The following is a 23,953-nucleotide window of genomic DNA, read 5'->3' as shown; positions in this document are numbered from 1 at the left end:
GAGTGCGAGAAAGACATAAGGAAAAAGCAAGACGTGCAATAGCTGGTTCCCCCTTCTGCTTAAGTGAGTGCCGTTGTTATACCCAGTTATGCGTGCCTGCCGGAAACTGCACCCACCACCATTATAAATACTCTGAATACTGAATAATGCATTCACACTCTAACTGTATTTCCTGAGATTTATGAATCATATTGTTTTACCAGCACATACGTTGAGTCATTGTGGCTCCCTAGTTTGAATTTCATACATTAAATAACTGTATATAAGTGAATTTGACATACTAACATTTATTTTTCCACATTTAAAAAACCCAATAAAAAACAAATGTATAATCACAGATGAACCCGGCAAAGAATATAATACAGTTTTTAAACAGAATATTGCCTTAATAATCAGTGCGATGTCTGCTGGTTTACCCTACAGCTAGGTGAATGCAATTTTTCGGCAGGCATGCAGAACTAGGCATAACAACATTTACCTCTTTCTGACCTTCCCTGCCACCTCCACCTCACTGTGTCCTTATCCGCCTTGGCTCTAACCCCCCCCCCCCCCCCCCCCCACCCCTCCTTCTCCTCATGCTATACAGCCATCAAAGTGAGTACTGTGGAAAAGAGGAAATGTGAAGGTTAGGCAACCTGATTCGGACGGGGTGGGGGGATTTTCTTGGACTTGCATCAAGCAGAGGCCCGTACAATCCTCCAGTGGGTTGCTAGTTGTAGGCTGAACTTCTCCAGAGAGCCCCCTTCCCTTCTCCCACCCCCACAAACTCCCACCCACCCCCATTCACAGAGCCACTGCTTTCAAAAAGGTCCTTTGACATCTGAGTTAGTAATTTGGCACACAGCTGTATAGCAGGACACTGGGGTTTAATTGCGCTCCACGCTCCGGTGGTTTCGGCAGTCACTGGATTCAGGCCCTTTCCCCTCAATCTTGGTCCAACAATTTTAGGTGGATACTCCGTACTCCATACATCCGGTCGGCCAGGTGACAACTGAAGAATATCCAACTATTTATTTACTTTGCACCAAAAGAATCTAAATATGGCAAAAAAAAGTTTGGAAACTTTGGCTGAGGTGACATTTTTAATGTATTGATAAAGAGCGAAGTGCAATGGAAACCGATAATGAATCATATACGTGAAATATGTGACCTTCACCGATACTGAAACTTCTGTTCCACTGTTCCATCTCAAGATACTCCTAATATTCACATGACATTAGTGGATGAAAATGCACATTCATTTGCATTTTACTTAGCTAATTCTTTCTGGAATTTAATTTGCAATTTTTCCTAGATGATTGGAAAGTTGGCTTTGGACAAGTGCACTTGTGGTGATGACAAATTGGCCAAAGTAGATATTTTTTTCCAAGAATTTCGATTTTAACCTTATTTTCTTGACAATCCATCTTTCTTTGACAGGTCAGATTGTAGAGACAGGCCAACTGTCACCAAAGGTCAACAATATACAATTAAATAATTAAAGGCGATTGCTACGTATGTGGGAAAAAGTACTCTGGTCTTGTCAAAATCAAATTCAGCTGTAATAGCCATTTAGGTGAGAAAAACAGCCAGTGAATGACAGTTAAACTTCTGTGGGGCAGCTGAAAGATGTTTTCTACAAATGCGAAAACAAAGACAGACGGGAATGGCACTGGAGGGCACGAATCCCAGAAACACTGGAATATTTTCTCTCATTCCGTTCCACTTCACACATCGCTGCTCGTAAATTGTTTGCCCAGTTCAAATACATGAATTAATTTAACACTGTGGAAATACACGTTTAGTCGGATTTGCTTTAATATAAAATGGAGCAGTTATCAAGAATAATCTCAATTCATACAACTTGCCTCATAAACAGCATTTCATTTACAGCAAGAAATTAAAAATATTTTCTGGAGACTGTACAAATCTGATTCTGAGGGCAGACGGGTAAGATACGAAAAGGCTGAACATAGAAAAGCATAATACAAAAAGGGAACTTAATGTGATACTAAAAATGAATTTAAACTAAAACTAGGGCCAAAGTAAAGGAATGAGGGGTGTTAAAAGTCCCTTTAAAATATGTGGTTTGATTATTAAACAGCTTTAAAACACACACATTACCCTTTCTAAAGAAATACATAAAAAACATAGAAGGTCAGAAATTGAGCATAAGAAAATTTGGGCAGTGCAACCTGAGAAATTTTAACATGTGTTGTACAGTATTGTGGAACACTGTTTAACATTAAATTAAACATACATAGTTAAGGAAATATTCTGAAATTATGACATTATTTTTTGGCTAAGAGTTGAATCTGGAGATTGATATCACTCCCATGTCTGTACGATGAGTAGCCTGTGGAGCTAGAGCCAGAAGGCAATTAGCTCAGCCTAGACTACAGACTGGAAGCAGGTGTGTGTACCAGTGGCTTTAAAGTTCACAAAAGCAAGCTACAAGTCAATTAAACTATAAATTAAGGAGGTTCTAGTAGGCATACATCATTTGAATTTAGGACAGAGCGGTTACGAAACGTTATGCTAGGCTATAGCTAATCACCTATTGGCTCTAGGTCCATATAAAATACATAAAAGTGGTGTCAATCTTACCGAAGCAAATTAGAGTGAAAACTATTCCTGCATTACTCTCATACTATGACCACATTAGCCAGGACTGTAACAATGTTAATGAGTTAATGACAAGCTGCTTTGAAACTCAATGCCCCAAACGTTGCGGTCGAGTAGCTCCTTGATAGAAGCTTAAAAAAAAAGAGAAGTACTGAGTAAAACGTGAGTAAGAAAGACTAGGAATCTCTAAATTAGCCATAACGTCTAATGCTCATGAAGTCAGGAGCGGCTACTTAGCAGTTCTCTGAGTTAAAATCCTGGAAGTGTGCTGTGGACCTTCTATTAGCAGCCTTGCCGAAAAGCCATTTTTTTTAATGTGAATAAAAATAAAGACTCCACCCTCATAAAACACAATTGTGAATATTTTCTCCTAGCGGACGGCCAAATGAGACCATTTCTGGGACTTTAAATGGCAAAGCTGTTATGCTGGGCAACTTCATATGAAGGGTGGCTTTTTAAAAAATGCCCCTAAATGGAATATAAAACAGCTAAATAAAATAGCTCTCTATGTGCTTTGTAAGAGGGAAACTAGACTAGTGTGATGAAATCAAAACACTTGACTGAAAGTAGAGACGCCTGTAGTGTTAAAAGTGGTCAGCGAGGTGGCTACAGTTGAGATCAGGTTGCTCTAAAAGTCAAGATATGTATGTATAAAAAAGGTATTAAAAAATAACTGGAGGATATTAGAAAATATATTAATTTCTCTTAAATAAAATCACACTTACTGCCCTTTATTGAGAGTGTACCTGACAACGTTTCGTTTGGAGTAACAGTCATTGAAGCATTATAGAAGCACAGATTAAAGTAAGACGGAAGGCAAATACGTTTTCTTTTTTCTCCCATTTTTCCATCAACGGTTGTGTTCTTTCACAGACATTATGCTTGTAAGTTGTCCGCCATGAAGACATAGGTCAATCCCTTTGATTTTCTAATGGTCTAAATGTTATAAACATGCTAAAGACGGGAGTCCTGGTCGGCGCGGTTGTACTAATGTGCCGGCAGGACTAACTTGGTGCTGCGATGGTCCAGGGCTCGTTCCACATTCTGGTTTGGAGCAAAGAGCCTCCGACCTGTGGCTATGGTTATGTGACCCCAGATCAATGTCCAACTGAGGCTTATATTTCTGGACGGACTCCCTTCGCCTCAAACCCTGTCAGATCTGGTCAGACCTTGAAGATCCCAATCCAGACCACAGCTGAGGTCCAAATCCAACAGAATCCCAGGAAAAAGGTTTATTTTCAGCTTTCCGTGCAGGTCAGGTATGGCCTTCTGACATTGTCTTCTTTTATTCACGATTATCCCCCCCAACACCAGCCACAGCAGACATATAAAAAAAACGACAAAAACCTGCATAATTTTTTGTAAAAGCCCTTCCCTTTTCTCCTTTCAAAAGTCCACGTGGATCTCAGGAGTGAGTCCAGCTCACCGGAACCCAGTGAGTATCCACCTCCACTTTCTTCAGCGCTGACTGCAGCTCGCTGAAGGCGGCCGTGAGGTCGTCGTTGACTATTGTCTTCTCGAACAGATGGCCGTATTGGGTCTCCATGGTCTGTGCACTTCTCACCATCTCCTCAAAGTCCTCTTCCTGCAGGGCACAAGAGAAAAGAGGAGAGAAGAAGACAGAGGTGAAAAAGACAACAAAAAGGCAGAGCTACATACACAAAGCAAAAAGGCCAAAAGGTTCAGACTGCCGATCTGCAGCAAAGGCAAAAATACTGGCCACAAGTAAACAAGAGGCGAGATAAATTCACATACTGTAAACACACATTACATGGCCTTGAACTCACAAATAAACACAAAGTGGCCCGCCACGGAGACCGTTATAACCTCCCAGAGACACGGTACTACCCACACTTGAACCCTGGCACAGACCACGCACTAAAACTCTCCATACAACGACCTGACCTCAAGGAATTTTCATATTTCCTCTATACCGAATACACACGGTTATCCAATTCACAAAGAAAATAAATTGTCCTCGAAATAAGCGAGGGGACAAGACTTAAACCATAATTTCCAAATGACAGACATGTAAAACACACATTATTGCCCGACTGGATTTTTCTAAGTGCGATGGGGGAAATGACAACTTGCGGCTAAGCTGTTGCACTCTTGACCGTGTGAACCTGCTGCAGCTTCACTGAGTAAGGAGATGACATGGACACGGCAGGAATAGACACAGTGCAGATTGAGCTGCTACAGTAGATGAATGATGCTCAAATTATCATTCTGCTGAATTTATACTTCATTTAAATCAAAGAGCATCTTTAACTTTTGCACCAATGACTCGTGATTTCATTCTTTTAAATTGTGACTTGGAGTTGACAGCGACACACGGCTCTGTGAGGCTGTGATGCTCTTCAATATGAACCTGTTAAATTATAATGATAGATGGACACACCTGGGCAAAATACATTTTATGAATAGAACAATATACATTGTGTAACAGCCCAAAATGAGTTTACGGCGCATCAGAAACTCAAATATGTTATTGCCTTTCAGTGATATGCTTATACTATTTAGATAGGTAGTCGTAGTATACACTCACTAGCCACTATATTTGGTACACCGTTTCAATTTCTTGTGAACACATATAACTTATCAGCCAATTACATGGCAGCAACTCAATGCAATTAGGCATGTAGATCTGGGGGTTCCACTCCTTTAATTGGGAAAGAGGAAATGAGGAGGGTAGGGGATGGTTCATTATTTTTTACTTTGTGTGTGTTACTCGCAACATTCTGTCGGTTTATAATGGTTTCCAGCATGTTTGCTATGTGGAGGTGTCCCATAGGTCATCCAGGCAGCGCTGCCTTGACGGCTCCGTTGGGGGGAAAAAAACACCATCGAGAGGGCAGTGGCAGTTAAATGAGGTAACACTTTACTTATTCAGTTGGTGCATTAATAAGCTACACAACATAGTATGAGCTAAGGTGAGTTGTGATGCCTTAATCAGATTTGTATGCACTTGAGGAAGTTAAGGAGCTACGTACAACTGTTGCATGCTGCCATTGAGCCTCTAACAGAGTCTATCAGTGGGGTGAAGAGTTTTCCAAGTCAATATTCAAATCAACTGTGTAAGATATAAAACCGTGTGCTACCTGTGAGGACCATTCATATGCGATTGCTTTATTAGGCTAGGAGTAAACATTGCAGATCTGGGCCTCCTGCATTCACAGATAGAGTATTCTGAGAGAGCCAAGGTATCTCTCCAAGGTGGTCCCTGTGAGGCTTCTCTGGTTCCAGCTGTGTGGGCCCTGGCCGGCCCTGGGCCCCAGTGCACCGGCAGTACTAAAGAGGCCGCACTGAATTAGCCTCATGTTTTACTGGGAACGCTCAACTTTAGATTTCTGGACCAGATATGGTTTTATAGTTGAACCCTCTGCCAAACACACATTTATAAATACACACAGATGAACATTCATGCACAGAACACACACACACACACACACACACACACACACACACACACACACACACACACACACACACACACACACACACACAAGATCCCACTCCTATCAAGCAAGTGTGTGTATGCAATGTGTACGCACATAAACACGGCCTCGTTAAAAAGTTGAAAAACTCCTAAACGCCTCAATTTTTTTGAGAAGTTCCTTTTCCAGCCAGGAGTTACTTCAGAATGTTTCTGGTGGTTTTCCGCTTCATAATGGATTAGCTGCGCAGCTAAATATAAATGCTCACTCGCTGTGGACATACAGAAAAAGCCCCGTCTGCTTTTTTTCTGTGGGTCAGGCTGTCTCGCATGTATCTACCTCACATAAAAAAGAACGACACGTGTCATTCATGATCTGAGGTCTTTTGTGAGGAAGGTGTGATGGTTTTATCAGGGAGAGGATGGGCTGGGGACGGGGAGAGGGCAGAAGGTTTGTTGGCCTATGGAGGAAACTCTTCCACAGAGGGACTATATTCTCTGTCATCTGGACCCAAGCCCCTGCAGGATTTCCATCCTTTTGGACCGGGACGCACAGCTGACCACTGAGCCAGAAAGACAAGCCCGCTGACCTGTCCTGGCAAACCTAATGAAGTTAATGAGTTTCCATGTCCAGCAGCGAGTATCTGAGTCTGTCTTTAGTTCCATCATTCCATGTAAAAACAACTTTAATCATAGCAGGAAGCCTCTAAAAGCCACTCGACACCTGGTCTAAAATAGTAAAACATCAATATATGCCATCAAACCTGGGTGTCTCAATAAGCTTTTACGAAAATATGAATGTTGGAGTAGGCTGCTGTGATTGGTTCAAAATACGCGTCATAAGAACCAGAGTATTGCCCGCCTTGTACCGCATCTCTGTAACGTTTATCAAACTTAACTGACAGTAACTTTTTAATTTGATTGAATATGCCTAACTCTTTTCAGATGCATGCTATCATGAACTTACTCCCCAAATGACATGGTTAAGAGTATCTGGTGGATTTGGGGTTTACAGGGGCTTTAAGGGACAGCGAGCCGGGTACAGAGATTGACATAGAATAAAAAAAACAGAGGGAGAAAATAATAAGATAGATGTAGGATGAAATAAAAAAGGACATGACTATAATGAAGTAAAAAAAAGGGAAAATGGAAAAATGGGCAAGTAGGGTTAGGGTTAGCGAGTGGATGTACTTTGGCATCCGCTGATCCGTGCTGGATGGTTCCCCTCGAAGGGCAGTTTGAGACCATGCCACTTCTGGAAGGGGCCAGAGTCGAGAAGAAAAGCACCGGGGGACTCATTCATGCCCGCTGCCATGAGATTGCTTAATTTCCACATGAAATGATGATGTAGCGTCTTGTGCCTGTTGAAGTACTTTGTTCCAGCACAGATACATGGCAATTTATGTGAGGCTTTTGACTCCTGGTTTGTTTGTTTTTTTACTACTGAAGTCTCTGCGTTTTATAGATTTGAATCAATGTCATGTTTTTATTGGCTTGCATTTTTATTGTTTCATATTTTTTAATTGTGAAAGCATGCGTTTTTAACGTTGACTCACTGTGAAATAAGAAAAAAAAATCCTTATGCATTATGGAACTATATCCCATTTCAACACTTCAATTGCAAAATAAAGAGTTTTGACAGCCCCAGGTGTTATCTTGTTAAACCACCACACACACCAGGTTTCATTTCTTTATTGATCCCAATAAAGCACACCAGCCTTTTCTATTCAAATTAATGTCTAAAAAAACCCAAACAGATCTTTTCCAATATAACTTTTTAATGACTGTGCCATTTTACCATATTACAGGCGGTTTTTGCTTGTTTCTACATCACGCTTCAGCTAGTCTTTTTGAAAGGCTTCTCTGAATGGCCTCCAGTTCCAACAATGGGCCTAAAGTCAGAGCGCTCTGCTGAAACAATGAGACGACTGTTCCCTCGACCTTCATCATTAAAGCAGACCTGTGTCTCTGTGAGAGAGAAATACAGCTGGCGGTGGACAGAGTACTGTAAGTCTGCTGAGAGCCTCTCTTTCAGAGCATTTTAATAGCTATATCTGAGGTTACCTATATGTCCTCTCAATGTACATGGACAGTCACACTGAACCTGCTTTACTTACCTGGCTGAAATATGTCTCCTTGTCAAAACTGGTTTTTATAGAGGTGTGTTTGTATTACTTGAGAGAAAAGCCGGAGCTGATAAAGGGACAGTGTGGGTAATAACAGCAACAGTGTGGATTGTTAGCATTCATCCTGTTCCTGACAACTGAAGTCCATTGTTCCCTGGACCCCTGCTGGGAAATGAGGAACAGACCGATGCAGAATGATATGTCAGTGAGGGACTAACGCGAGCTGACTTTGTGTCTGTATTGAGGTTTGAACAGTGTTGACAGTGAGGTTTGTTTTATCCTTTTTTTCATTGCTCACAATAGCACAGAGAAGTGTATCTTGAGAGTGCAGAATGCATGTATTTGAGAATTGGTTAGGTGGTAACACTTTACAATAAGGGTACATTAATTAACTGTCATTCACTGCTTAGTAAATGCTTTATACATATTAACAAAGCACTACCTAACCATTAATAACTGCTTAATTAATGCTTAATAAGCATAAACAAATCATCAACTTTTACAGTTAGGCTTAGTTAATGCTTAACTAAGTATTAGTTAGATAAGCATAGTTTATGCCTAACCAAGCAACCGTTAATAACTAAGCATTAATAGTTAGATAATACTTAATAAGCATAAACCATGCATTGACTAACCGTTAATGGCTTTAACTAAGCATTAACTAGCAGGTCATTAATGTACCCTTATTGTAAAGTGTTACCGGTTAGTTTACTGGCTACTCAGGCCATTCCATCATGCTCCTCGCTAGGAATGTACTGCTTTCCATAGAAAATGAAACAGCCCCATCCTGCTCACCATGTTCCAGGTTTGGGTATGCAGTGGAACGTAGCTTGATTTGCTAGAACTGGAAACATTTTCCCAAAATCCTGTTCACAATGTTTTATACTGTAAGTAATACAATAATTTATAAATCAATAAAACCAGATTTAAATCAATATTTTGTTTCAAGTAAAATTAATTTAGTTGATGATAGCAGTGTCACTCTAGATCACTCTTTTGTCCCTTACATGGAATTTGGTTAAGGCAACATGTTCCCTTCTATTTTACCTGATAAAAGATTAAACTACATCTAAGTCATTGATAATTCCATGTAACCCTGAGTTTTCTTCTACACTGTTTCAGTAGAGGACTATCTTTTTGGCACTGTTTTGCTAACAGTATTGCCTAGGGATGGGGTTTGAAGCAGCGTGGGGGATATTCAAACAGTACAATGTTATATATGCATATGTTATCAATAATAGAAGACCTACACAAAACAAATATTAAACCCCACATGCAAGATGTGTCAAAGTGTGCCCTATATGTTGTATGTAACACCTGCAGAGCCCTGTTCATACTCCCATCACCTTCCCAACTGATCCATTCCTTCACTAGCCCGTATTGTGCTGCTCTGCGGTCCAGTCAGTCGCCGTCTCTTTGACAACCTTGTCTCCTTCTCAGCTTCCCCCTACCCTTATGTTCCTACCCTCCTGGTGTGCCATAAGGCCATGTGTCTGCTGTGTTTTCTGACCTGGATCCTGGCCTTAAAGCTGCCTGTGGCTAGCGTGACACGCGAGTCTCTGGGCTGGGAAAACCATCATCCACCCCACCCCCCCACCACCACCACCACACACACACACACACACACAGCAGCATCACACATCGGGTAATTGGTTTCATCTGCTTCCCTGTTGCACTGGGGATGAAGGTGTGTATGGGATGACCTCATCCATATTATCTTGGGACTGTGATTGACAGTAAACTGTGATTTGAGCCCCAGGTTGATGCTGTGTTTAAGAAAGCACATCAGCGATTGCACATTCATCGTAAACTTTGCAGTTTTAATTTTGACACCGCCTTTTATTTAAGTTTTATTCCTGTTTTATTGAATCTGTTTTTACCTTTTCTTTAATCTGCTGGCACAGTTCACTTGCTGTGAAACATAAAAAATGGGCTGAAGTGTATAATTGTGAAGGTGTGCAGCAAAATACTGGCACTCCCTTGAAGGACCTCCATGACCTGCATAAGGTCAGGGGCCTCATTTATCAACGCTGTGTACACCACCCAGTACACAACCTAAGTGATTTATCAAAAGCAAACTTGACGGGAAGATGTGCTGTCCTCCATGCACACTCTGACCCATTTGTACACACAGAAAGAGGAAAAAGGAGAAACGGCGACTCCGTCGGCACATGTAAGAAGTGCGAGAACGAATGTGTTTGTGTAAAATGAATCCAGATATAGGCCTATTATAATCCATGTAGGTCTATCATATATTGGGAGTTCCTTTGAGAAACGTAAGAAGCCTTTCTTACAACTAATAAACAAATGCCTCCACGGATTTTTCCATGGAGTGATACCAACAAGAAAAAAAGAATTAGGATCTTAAATAGCCTACAAAGGAGATATATGAGTGCAAATTATAAAAAATAAAAAAACAACGTGCAAATATGCTATGTAGTTATTAAAGAATAACCTATCTGCATGTTATCTCATTCATTCTGATTATATCGAGGTGGAATACAGCCTATTACTTTTACACTGACGCTGTTCTCGATGCCTCAGTCAGGCAGACAGGAGTGCACGGTTTCATACATTAATCATAAGCCTACTATACATCACATATTGTGCTAACTTTTCATGGCTTTTAGTCCGTTTTATCTATGTGTTTTTCTTTATGTTTAAGCACGTCATATCTGTGATTTGAAAGGGGTTGTGAAGTTTATTATTAACCCTGTGCCGCCGTCACTGCCCCGGGAGGAATCCCATGTGAAAAATCAGTTTCACATGGGGGGTCTCAGTGTCCCCCGCTCGTGGCACAAACACTGCTGTGTGTGGATATGCACTTTTTTGTGTCCACTTTTATGTCAGATCACTTCTTTTTATTTCGACCACAGTCCGACATTCTGAGGCTGCAGCATTAACAGAGATCGTCACACGCTGACACTCTTTACGCACACACTGTGTCACCAACTATACTACACTATATTTTCCCTGGTCGTAACCTCCCCAACCGGAACTTCGGCGTGGCCGCAGTGATCCACACCGTGTGGAGTCTCCACTTCCCTTTCAGTTGGCGTTTGCCGCGATCGCCTTCATGCACTCAGTAAATGATATTAATTTGGGGCGTTTCAATGACTATGTATGGGTAAATATGGGCGTTACGTGAACGTGAGCCTGTAAAGGCTGCTCCACATTAAGGATTGATTGTGATTTACAAAAGGAAACAGGCTTAGGACGTACGTGAGCACTTTTTCATAAATCCGAATCTCTGCGCACGCATTGCTCTAAATCCTACGAAAGCAACCTTCCACAAACACAAATCCTACACACAGTTTGATAAATGAGGCCCCAGGTCTGTGAAGAAAGCCTGTTGGATCATGGCTGATCATGGCTGATCCAACCCATCACTTGCTGCTAATCTGTTAGGTGTAACGCCATGTGTTTTTACAGTACAACACCATCGCATCATTGGAATGTGTGCTCAATGTGAATGTGACTGACATTCTTTCAACAAATAAATACCATAGCTTGATATTTTGAAGCTGTTCATAAATGTGCTCCCTGGCTGTATGTTAAATGTCCCCCTTTCTCCTTACTTAATCTACTGTATATGCTATTATCTGCATCCTGTTATTTTCTGCTGAAGTGATCCAGTTCACTCACAGAGGTCATTAAACTTTCATTTAACTAAATCTAATCTGAATGGCATTTACAAATACCATCCAATTTTGGAAGAACCAAATAGAGGTGTTGGCTCCTCCCCGAAAAGTATTTCAAATTGATTTCCTGTAATCTTGTCTAAATCAAGGCAAACCTGATCCATCTGTTGCTCCATAAACAACATATCATGTTGATCACAGTCTGATCCAGTGTGAGGAATAAACGTCTATCGTCAGACTCTCTTACCGTAAATGCCTTGGCAGATCCCTTGTCGTCCTTCCCCGGTAGGATTTTGGCGTTGCGCCGGGTTTCCCTCAATCTCTCGATGGTGGGAGGCTTCACAAACACTACAAAGGGTTTGAACTCTGACGTTCGCAGGTGCTTTACAGTCTGAACAAAAATTTAAAAAAAGTGTGTTTAAAAACAAACAAACAAATGCAACAGGAGGGGAAGAATTGGAGGTGTTAAAATCACCCTACAACCGTAAGGTGGTTAAAGAGAGAACAGAACAATAGTGTTTTCTTCATGAAAAATTCACATTTCCAACATGAATATACAGTAGGTCTCTGGTGTGACTCGAGACTCTAAAAGTATGAGTTAGAACAACCCTCTCTTTTTTCCCTTTCTCAAAACCAGTGTTCAAACACCAGTCAGATTATTCTCTCCCTTATGACATCGTAAGGGGAGAAGCCACACCGCCTTATCACCAACCTAACTTACAGTAGCACTAACTCCACCTGTGACAAGCCACACCCCCAGATAGCCCTGAATCTAACTAGCAATTAGATTGAGGGTTCAATCAGAGCAGACTGGGCTATTTGGAAGGCAGGGCTTAAAGAGACAGGCTCTAAAACTGAGCATTTCAGACAGAGGCTGGAAAGAGCAGATATAGTAATGGCACTGTGAGAAATATAAAAGGTTTTTTGGACACAGCACCTTGAAAATAGTTTCTATAAGGAACTAAAATGATCATTTTGAACCTGTGGATTGGCATAATATGTGACCTTTAAGGGGTCCCATGACTAGAAGGTTGGGAGTAACTGCTTTAATGTAAGGGTGGGTGAAACAAACAACAGGCCTCGGGATGCTCAGCACATGTGGTTATTTAAGAAGATAACAGAGGATACATCTGTCCCAGTGTGCCTAACCTTCTTTTCTCTCCTTTTAGTGACAATTGCACGAAACAGCACCACCCATATGGTTCTCAAAGAGGTGGGCGAGAGGTCAGAGTTGGTTAGTGGTGGCGTCAGGCTTTAGGCTCTCCCCTGGATCTGGCACCACAACCAGGGTTTCTTGCTGTGCTAAAAGGCAGTGGGTCTAAACCCAGAGCTGATAGGAAGATGGATACAAACCCAAAGGAGGGGCAGGAGAAGAACCACTGGGGAGCCGGTCACATCTCCTGGTCACCAAGTCAGCATGGGGGCAATAAACCGCTTCGACACGGCCACTGATCCGATCCATGAGTCTTGTGGGAGAATGGCCTAACGGTGGAGGTAGGGGGGATGCCTGCCTACTGGCCTACGCAACCCCACAAATGTAAGCCAGAAAAACAAGTATATATGTGATTTCACACCCACCCACATGAGCTTCCACAGCCTGTTTGACACCCCATAACCCAGGGCTGTGGTGCTCACTCTCACTGGTGCTCAGGGCCAAGTTGCTTTGAGGAAATGCCAGGCAGGCACCATGTATATAATGGCGTATTTGTGCCTGTGTGTCATTCTCCACTGAGTAAAAACGACCAGAGGAGCTGGTGGGGCAAAAGGCTGGTGCGATACCGCGGCACAGCCCTGGATGAATGGGAGTCGGGGCTCGGGGGGTTTTGTTGAGGGCTCAGCGACAAGCCGGTCATTTGCTTTGGGTCTGACTCTGATCTGCCACCTCCCAAGACACATAAGCCAAAGAGGAAATCCTCAAATAGAGGAAATTAGCGGTAATTGCTCCCTGAAAATGCCCCCTTTAAAAAAACCCCGCTTTGGTAACCCAGTAAGCAGCCAAGGCCTCAGGAAAAAGCCAGGGAATGGAGAGAGATCTTCTTCTGATAGAAATGGAGGGATGGAAGGGCTGGTGTCACTCACATGAGGCTGGACATCCAACAGGCACACTTTGTTCTTGGACAGGACGGAGCGTACGGAGCCTAGACTGGTCCCATAGTAATTCCCTTTGTACTCGCCATACTCGACGAACCTGAGATGGAAAGAGATTGAAGGAGAGGAGAGATGAGAAGATTGTTGGGCAAGAAAACACATTTTTCTTGATCATTTTTGAGCGGGGATTAGTGTTTCTGATGCAACGCTAATGTCCCATAGGTGTAACATAAGAATATGGTCTTAATCTGGTTGACTGCGTCAGCACACTCGCCTTAGAAATAACGATATGTACAAACCCTGACAAATCCGCAGAGAGTGGAGGATTACTCTTTCAACCGCCGACGGATCCGAAGATAGCATTCTCTAGCATTCTCTAGCAGAACTTAGAAACCAGACCTTTTGGCCCAGCGTGTTTTTTTTAAATAATCTTCTGCGCTACCCTTTCAATCAGTAACACCTGTTTGTTCCAGAACGACCACAAAAACCTCCCGGATGCCAAAAACCTTCCCCTCCTTTAATCCACGAGGATTTGAACCGACCGAGCAACTGCACAGACGCAAGCAAACAAACACTTTTCCACCAGATATCCCCCCCCCCCATTTTACACCAATCAGCTGTCATGAAACAGTGTATTTTTAGCTGAAAACAAGAAGGAAAAAAGGCAGCGCGGAGGGTAAGGATGTGGAAAGAATTTGAAGCTAATGGGAGCGCGTGGTATGCTCGCAGTCTGCTCATGACGAGAGTGGGACAGAATGACTACCTCAGTGTGAACGATGCCATGTAGAAAAGAAAGTTTTATGGTAATTGCCCATGTAAGAAAGTTTTACTCAGCATTTTAAAGAGAGGGGGGCTTAAGTCTCTAACAAACCTCATATTTGGTTATGGGAAATTCATTTAAGAGCTTACAGTAGCCTGAGTTTGAAAAATAACACCTCACAGCATTTCTGCGCTGTTTGTCGTCTGAGGAGCAGGTATATAGATTCACAGGAAGGCATGCCAGCTGGTTCTATATTGAGAGAGTGGATTGTTGCCATTTTGACACAGAACAGGGCTTCCCTTGGGAAAGTTGTTCGGGCGAAAGACGCACGTTGTTGTGGCCCTAGCTCAGAGAGCTTTTATTTCTGCACCGCGCGCATTGTTTTTGCTGCATGCAATGAGGCATAACGCAAACAAGTTCATCTCACTCCTCGTCTGCTCTGCTGCCTTGTAATTTCAGCGCAGAGTGTCCCACGCATCCACCCCACATCACAGCTCTGTCACTCACCCCTCCGACTCCCTGAAAAACATTGCATGTCTCGGACCTCCACCGCAACATGGCCTAAATATACAGCCCCCCCCTTTCTCCCTTCTTCCCTCTACATGCTTTGACACTCCATATGCACTCACCACCGCCGGATTCCCTCCATGTCATAAGCAGTGCATGCGTGTGTTTGCGTGCGAAAATGTTTTGCATGTGCACCCTACAGTAAGACTCTCCCCCCCCCGCCCCATTTCCAGCTCGTGTGAGACCAGCAAGAAAGGCATCAATCATTCTTATGACTATTACAACTTGCATTTCAATTTGTCGGCCACAAAATGTCAAGGCGGGCCGTGGTGTGGCTGCGCTCAGAGAAAGCGCCTAAGGCAAGGCGGAAGCGGAGACAGGAGACCTTGGGGCCACTGTCTGGAGATCCGTTACCGACACAGGGCCCGGCCCTGTCAACACCAGCTCACACTCGCTTACAGAGACACACAGACGACAGAGGCAGCAAGACTACTGCTGCCCTGCCTCTCGCTAGCTCCCAAACACAGACACAAAGTCGTTCTGTTGTTCTCATTAGGCTGACGGCTCTCAAATGTCTCATGTTCTAAACACGGACCTTGAAGTAGAAAAAAAAATAAAAAACTACACTAAACATTGTATGTATGTGATTATACATGAAAGAACTCCTTGTAATGTGATAGGGGCTGTACGTTTAGTCCATTAATCCATTTGTTGAGCTAAGAGGTCGCCAACAGTGATTTATATTTTACAAAAATGCCAAACCCTCGGTAGCTCCTGCCAGGTGATGTTTGCTGCTCTGTCATATATCATAGTAATTGAATTAACTTAATGACTTGATCATTTAACAAACAACATCACAATTACATGAAGTAGTTTTATGATTTTTAACTTAACTAAGTTAACTTTAAACATGTTTATGTGAATGGAGTAATTATGTTATTAAGATATTTCCTCCGTCACAGTAAACAGTTTACATGTCAAATGAGGGTGAATGGAACGGGGTGAACCCAAGTTGTACATTTCAACAGTAGCCTTCACCGCCATTATATAACCTTACTCTCAGAACATGCCCCTTTCCTCATAAAAATCTGATATGACTTTTTTCTCAAAACTATATTTTCATTATTAAAAGATACTTTATTTTTCTTACTCTTGCCTGTAATACCCCACTGAATAAAATAGCTGAAGTCACCTTAATAATTTTATTTGAAGATACTGGAACCAACTTTATGAGCCGTCAGTGTAACACAATTCTTCATGTTGCCAATTCATTTTTGTTGGGCACTTAAATGATTGCTCTCTGACGGAAAGCAGGTCTTGATCTTCACTTCTTTAAATGCTTCTGTGTGCTTCTAAAGTTGTTAACATGGACATCATGAAGATCTGTAGTCCATTCCCAATGGATACAAACATTGTGCTAAAGTGAACAGTGTTTCTGGGACTCCGCGGTGCAGTGCCTACTTGTTGTTGTGGATGTCGGTCTCAAAGAGGTGTTTGGAGATGAAGTGATACTCTACACCGTCGCTCTCCTGGTTCCTCTTGGGCCGGCTGGTGTCTGAGAGAGAGAGAGTGAGAGTGAGAGAGAGAGAGAGAGGGGGTAGGAGAAGAGAAGAGAGGGAGTGAGTGACTACCTCAAAGCCAGACGCTCTGACTCACTGTTGGGGCTGAAAGCATCTGAACTGAGCCCCTTATTAACATCCCTGGAAGCCCGAACCACAGCACGCGCTGGGCCATGCCAACCCTTGTATATATTATTGTGTAATAGCACTATAAAATAAAAATACACAACCTGTAGTGCTGCAGTGCTAAACTCAAGACATTTAATCTGACATTCATCAGGGGTTTACTGTGTCTTATTAAATGTGTCTGTTGTAATGTGTAGAACAGAGGCCGTAGCGTTAGCCGTCAGTGCTAGCCGACGTACACTAATTGAGTTGTGGTGAGCTCTCATTAACATCAAGTCTCTACCCTTTACTTGGTAATAAACCCATGAAGCTTTGCAGTAAAATGTGTGTGTGTGTGTGTGTGTGTGTGTGTGTGTGTGTGTGTGTGTGTGTGTGTGTGTGTGTGTGTGTGTGTGTGTGTGTGTGTGCGTGCGACACGTGGCGAGAACGTGTGCAGCCGGCGCTGGTGGATTTGTAAGGGTCAAGGGGTCGGACTCACACTCAGGGAGCGCTTCCAGAGGTCAGAGGGGAGATGTGCACTCCCGCAAGACACTCCGGCCAGCTCCAAAACAAACTATTAAACTTTTTATCACCTGCATCCAACACTGCCAAGCTCTGCTTAAACACTCCCACTGGAATTGTTCTTCTTGTAAACATGTGTTGAGGCTGTGCCCTGCTAGTGGACCAATGCCGTTTCCTTACAGGTATTAGTCCAGGCCGATGGACAGGGTTGTGGAAGTGATGTGTCAATGCTTTGAGAAAAGAAATACGGCCACACATCAAACTGTTGGGGAAGATCAATGACTTTCTGTCACTAGCGCCACATAGCAGTACAGCTGCACCACTTTGAAATAATATCTACTGATTATTCTGAGTGATGTTGCAATTGCAATACACGATATGAGAGGGAATGATTACTTATTGCCATAATTATTCTCATTTTGATTGAAAATGATTGTTGTGATAATCTGTATCAAACATAGATATTTTTTAAAGTCTGTAGAATATGATGTGCAAGCAGGACATCTTCGCATCATGCCATTATTTCATTTCAAATGGTATTATGGCCTTTAACAAATATGGCACTTTCCTGCGATTTGTAAATTGTAGTATGTCATATTGCGATTTCTATAAGATTTCGATTATTTGTGCAGCCCTACACAGCAAGAAAGAAATTAGCAAAAGGCTTGAAAAGCATTGGCATAAGATATAATGTACTTATACCTCCCATTCAGAAATGTGTTAGAAATAGTGCCATACAGCCCTGGGTAGTATAAGACCGACACCATCCACCATGCCTTACTGAGGCATCTGTTTTGTGGCACAGAAAATAATTACAGTGCAACAAAAGAATGTGCATCCGTTCAATCCCAAAATCATGGAAAATATCAGTAAACTTGGATTGGGATCAAAATGTTTAACCTCCATCTCTAATGGCGTATTGCAATGCTTCTTGTGTTTCTGAGACGCCTGGTTTACATTTTACAGCGACAAGCAGAGAGAGAGAGAGACAGAGAGAGAGAGAGAGAGAGAGAGAGAGAGAGAGAGAGAGTGAGAGAAAGCCAGAGAGAGACACAGAAAGACATAGAGAGAGAGAGGGGGAGGTGCAAATCTTAACCGTGGCCACAAGTCGGTGGTCTCCAAAGCGCCGGTTTTCAAATGAACAAAAGAGGGGGTAACGCTTTCGGGCCTAATCCGAAACAACAGCAAGTGTTAAACACATCCATGTGTCCATTGGAAGCAATCAAACGTTTAAAAAGCGAGAGACGAGATACTTTCCGAATGGCTTACCCTTCTCAATGAGAGCCGGGACTTATGCCATTCCTGCTCTATATGGGTCAGAATCAGGCTGGCTGTCTGGGCTCTATTAAGCACAGCATCGCGGGTCACATTTGAGAACAATTTACATGCCTAGTGGAAAAACAAGGAAGGCCCCCCGCCCCACCCATTGGATTTTAATACTAGGGATATTTCAAGTGTCAGACTTGCACTGGGACACGTCCATTATGCCACACACGGCATGCAGCAAACACAGCAATTAATATCAGCGGACCATTTTTCCTCACACTCGTGTCTCAGTTTCCCCTTCCAAGCCCCAGATGCTAACTACCGAGTTACTATTTGGTCCAACATGCTGGCTTTGGGACATCTCAGAACTGCAAACAAACTAAAAATAAAAAAATAAAAAGCTGGCAGGCCGTATGCAACAGATTTGGGTGATGTTCAGAATTATGGCAAGTTGTTGTTTGGTTCCTAAAATGAGAAAAAAGGGAGGAGGAAAGCGGGACAAAAAGAAAGGAGTGTGGGCAGCTGAAGCAGTAGAATGGCATGCCTTTCAGGAGGTAGAGAAGGGCCATTCCCTCCGTCATTGGGAGCTTGTCAGGCAGACTGTAAAAAGCTGACACAATTACACAGGGGGAGAAACAAGCGGCCTGGGCCTTCGGAGGGAGCAGAGAGCTACCCTGGGTGTTAACTCATTGCCAGACAGCTCCCTTTGGTTTGTGTATGCTTGTCTGACTGGACCTTCATCGCTCAAACAGCACAAGCCCCCTCGCACACTGTTAAAACTATACTGGAACGAGTAAGCTAAACATCCTTCACCTTAAAGTGATTATTTTGATGTGTTGCTAAAAACTCACACGGCGCAGCAACGGCCGCTCCTCGGAATTCCATCTGGCATCTCGTGCGCTGACATTTGTGAGGAGAATGTTTTTCCAATGTGTTTGTCTCAGTGGACAGATGTACGAGTGGCTTCTGGGGCCACCACTGAGTCCAGGAGAGTGGAGAGGGAGGAGACCTCTCCCCACCACAACACAGCTGTAGTGTCAGTTATTAAATGTTTGAGCAGCAGGTAATGTTGATGAAGATTAATGATGACAATGTTTCTCAAGCGTCAAGTGTCCTCTTCTATTTGGCCGACGATCTCGTTTTCTACAGTGAGCTGTCCCCAGGTTAAATCAGTTTTTACAAAGAAGCTTATTTTTTGTTTTCGACCTGACAACAAGCCAGACTCCATTCACACAACAGCAAAAATAATGGTTGGTGATAAAGGTTTTGATTTGGCCCATTGGTTACAATGCATGCATAATCCCTGGCTTAATTCCAGCTAGGTTATCATTCTTGCATTTCATACCCCTCCCCCCCCTGTTGCCTGTATGTAGTTCTTAAAAAAATCTTAAACTTATTCCTACCCTAATATTTTAACATTTTCTGCAGCAAAAAAACAAATATGTTTTGCTTGTTTACTGTCATTTTATTGATCTATTTGAGTCAGTAGTTGTGTATGGGCCCACCGTAGTAACTCCCTTAGTACAGTTCCTAGGCTGTGTATTAACACTGGTGTACTGTATGTGTATTCTTTTCAGCGCACACACAGTACAGACAGGTAGCAGATCGTTTGAAGATATTCACTGATTTTAACAAAAAGTGATTTTTAACAACAAGCATTCTCCAGAATCACTGACTCCATATGATCAAACAGAGAAATACTGTATGTAATAGTAAAATAAGCATAGATTAAAAGCATACAATGGTAAATCATGATTTTGGTGCAACTGATTCCCTGAGCGTCTATGTATTTAAGGAAGAAAATGCATGAAATTTTTATTTTTTTTATGTTTTGTAAGTCTAAAATAGAAAAGGAAACTAAAGCATTTTATTCTAGGTTGTAGAGAATGAGCGTCTGTGCTGTGGTTAGTTTTTCTGACGTCCCACAGTGCACCTGGCTTTCTTATAAGCTGGTGGTGCACGCAGAACGGGGGGAAGGTAGCCAAACGATGTCTTCCCTAAAAGGTCGCCAATAATCTAAAACCACAGTCTGGTAAACGGCTTGTGGTCGGACACAATGTAGAAAACACACATTCACACGTAACACAAACAGCTACGCACACAGAAAAGAAGGCAGAGAGACGCACACAGAGGAAAGATTGGAAGACGAATGGAATCTATTGGAAGATGCTCAGCTATGGCTGGATTCAAAGCACACAAACACGCGCACATACACACACACACACTCACACACACACTAACATATACACACACACACACACACACACTACCAGGGCGTGAACTTACGTGGGATGGTCACACTGTAATGTTGGGCATCTGAGATCAACAGTTTCCTCTTGAGCTCGTTCAGGCCGACACCTGTTGGTCCTGCACAGACACAACACAAGCAAAAAAAAGACGTTGAAATAGACAGATATCAGAACATCTATTATATAACAAGACAGAGACAAATGCCATTCAGAATGTTTTCCCTGCTTTACTTAATGCAGAAAGGGCGAGGAAAAATATTGTATATTCAAATACTGTATAATGCATCAAACTCTTGTTCTTCCTGACTTTCCAAAGTTCTATTCAGAGCCACGGAATACATCCAACAGTACATGTCACAGCTGCTGTAACTCATCATGAGTTCAACTGATTGAGTGTCCCTTAAACAAAAGTAATGAACAAACATTACAACAAGACACCTGCACCTTGTCTATACTTATTTATTTCTAGTGTAATTATAACTGTGGGCGTTTATAATAATTTCTACCACTTTATAGTGATACACAATGTAAAATAAATAAAGTTAGGCCTAACGCTATTTATTTTACATAGCACATATCACTATAAACTGGTAGAAATGATGATGCATATTGTTAAGACACTGTTAAGTCTTAATCCTTCTATTATTTTTTGTATTTATTGTGGTTCCAATAGTATCTGTTTTCTTGCCTCTTGCCTGTCTCTGTGCTGCTGTAACATGAATGTCTCCCACGGGATCAATAAAGTTTTTATCTTGTCCTAAACCTTTCTCTACTTTTTTTTTTGTACAGTGGCAGTGCTTACTCTACTCACTACTAGACCACTGTCAAGAGGTTTTTTTTCTCCAAGAAAGGGAAATGATCTCAGTCTTCCTTATATGTTAAATGAAATCAGTGAATTGAATTTCATAATCTACTAAAAACGCCTACTAAATCAACCTGTTTAAAGCCTTTAGAGCAAAGATAACTGATTTAATATGACAAAGCTGCAGGCATTCAACAGTTACCATCACTTTCTAACCAGTGCCTTTCGTTGTTTTAGTTGAAGCGAAACATTAAATCCATAATCAGTACACAAGAGAAGGTAAGAAAGCCTTTTTTCCAGATTTTTCATAATCGCAACTCAGCTGGCTTTCCCATCACATCCCCAGTGGGAGAAGCAAGCTGGAGAGGCTATTGGAGTATTGACTATTGATTCATCCATGGGCTCCTAACGCTGAGCATCCCTCGTGCATTTAATAGCAAACACAAGGCGATTACTGTATAACGTCTAATCAAACTGCAAAACAAGTTCTACCTAATTTTGATTTTTAAGCTCACAAACAATATGGCAGTTTATGAAACCGTGTTGAAAATAAACAGAAATGATGTAGATTCCACTCCCATGTGAAAATACAGTTACAGGTAGTAAATGCAGAGATGCAGAGACAACTGCTTCTTTTATCTAAGAGCCTTGTTTACACTGGCTATGCTTTGGTAGCGGTCACTGAATTGATATCCAAATGTTTATCTTTGCTTTTTACGATCTCCCTTTCTACTCCGAGTCCCCTGACCCTGAAAGCACTTCTCCAGCACTTTGTCGGTTGTCATCGGGGTGCTACATCATCCTAATTTGGGGGCCGGCTGACATCAATGGTCTTCCTCAAAACTGGACAAGAAATCAGCCCGGAGTTACAAGCGAGCGCGGGACTGGACTGCGTTTTTCTTGTGTTTTCACCACGGCCCTCTGCAGTGTGTGTGGACAGAGTCAGAGACAGCGCTTGATCTGGGGGCTCGAGATTCCTCGCATGCCTGACGTTCTGGGCAGGCACTACAATCGCATCAACCCCTATTGGAAATTCGTTTTTCTCCAGGCAAATGTGTTTAGCAGGCCCCGGTCCCTCTAAAACAAACGGACAATGAGTTCACTCAGCGATGCGGGTTAGGTGGAAAGAGAGAGAGAGAGAGAGAGAAAGAGAAAGAGAAAGAGAGAGGGAGAAGGAAAATGTTGAAAAAGACAAGCCTTGTATTTTTAAGGGGGAAAGAGAGTGCTCCCGTTTCCCTCTGGAGTTTTCCTCTACATCTCATCTGGTGTGAAGCGGGGCAAGGTTTCTGGGGCTGATCCGCGAGCTGATAAATAGGTGTGGACAACAAGGCTCTTATTTAAACATAATCTCCCAACACCAGCAGCCTTCACACGCAGACAAATTCACACCCGTGCTTTTCCCTTCAATTCTGCGCCCAGTAACACATGGTCTGGGTCCTATTGTGCGACTGCTGTAGCTGTAGGCTAAGTGATAAAAGCTGTGTCCTCAAGAGTGCACACAGACAGACAGACAGACAGGGAGAAAGAGACGCACACACACACGCGCACACACACACACACACACACACACACACACACACACACACACACACACACACACACACACACACACACACACACACACACACACACACACACACACACACACACACACACACACACACACACACACACACACACACACACACACACACACACACACACACACACACACACACACACACACACACACACACACACACACACACACAAACACACACACACACACCTTACAGTGGATTCAAAGAGAGGAGAAAAAAGTAGAGAAAATTACCCAGACCCTCTTTGGACCGAGCGGCACGCGGCATTCTGTGGTTGCCGTCTCATATAAACAAGCACACGGCCACGCGAAGACAGCCATCAATCTTTGCCGGGTGGAGAGGGAGTATTTTTTTTTAGTTAGAAGAATTTCTGTTAAGAGCTTGGGGTGATTTATTAAGATGAGGAAATGGAGTTCATTTCATGGAGTTTGTTTCGGGAGGGCGAGAGGAATGCGGCGCTGCAGTTTGAACAGGGTCGTGTACTGTGTTGTTGTAGGTGCTGAAGGTGGCAGAGCGTGGTAATAGGGGGATATCTTTTATGAGTCCAGCCACAGTAGGGGTAGACAGTCCTCCCCGCCAAGCAACAAACCTCCACACAAGCTTGTTTGCCTGATTGGGAGGTTTGCATATCAGGGCCAGGGGCATGGGGGGGGGACCAACACAACCAGTTGTGCTGACATTTGGTATGACGACGGGCCCCACTTCTGC

The 23,953-nt window shown here is 42.7% G+C and overlaps 1 protein-coding gene across 2 annotated transcripts in view; it reads right to left on the bottom strand.

Annotated features, from left to right (window-relative positions):
* Nucleotides 1–1,785: 1,785 nt before the first annotated feature.
* mpp7a (MAGUK p55 scaffold protein 7a) overlaps nt 1,786–23,953 on the bottom strand; it is a 147,981-nt gene continuing 125,813 nt past the window's right edge. For both annotated transcript variants that reach the window (XM_080050158.1, XM_080050159.1), the window contains exons 13-17: nt 20,901–20,981; nt 16,624–16,717; nt 13,887–13,995; nt 12,055–12,198; nt 1,786–4,189 (exon numbers count right to left, since the gene is read on the bottom strand). In XM_080050158.1, the coding sequence (XP_079906284.1) occupies nt 4,010–4,189; nt 12,055–12,198; nt 13,887–13,995; nt 16,624–16,717; nt 20,901–20,981 (608 nt within the window). In that variant the 3' untranslated portion in view covers nt 1,786–4,009. The remainder of the gene's footprint in view (nt 4,190–12,054; nt 12,199–13,886; nt 13,996–16,623; nt 16,718–20,900; nt 20,982–23,953) is intronic.

Source organism: Ammodytes marinus, assembly GCF_949987685.1.
Source record: "Ammodytes marinus genome assembly, chromosome: 21".
NCBI classification, from domain to species: Eukaryota; Metazoa; Chordata; class Actinopteri; order Uranoscopiformes; family Ammodytidae; genus Ammodytes; species Ammodytes marinus.
The sequence above is the reverse complement of the archived record's forward strand: the minus strand, read 5'-3'. Positions and strand labels throughout refer to the sequence as shown.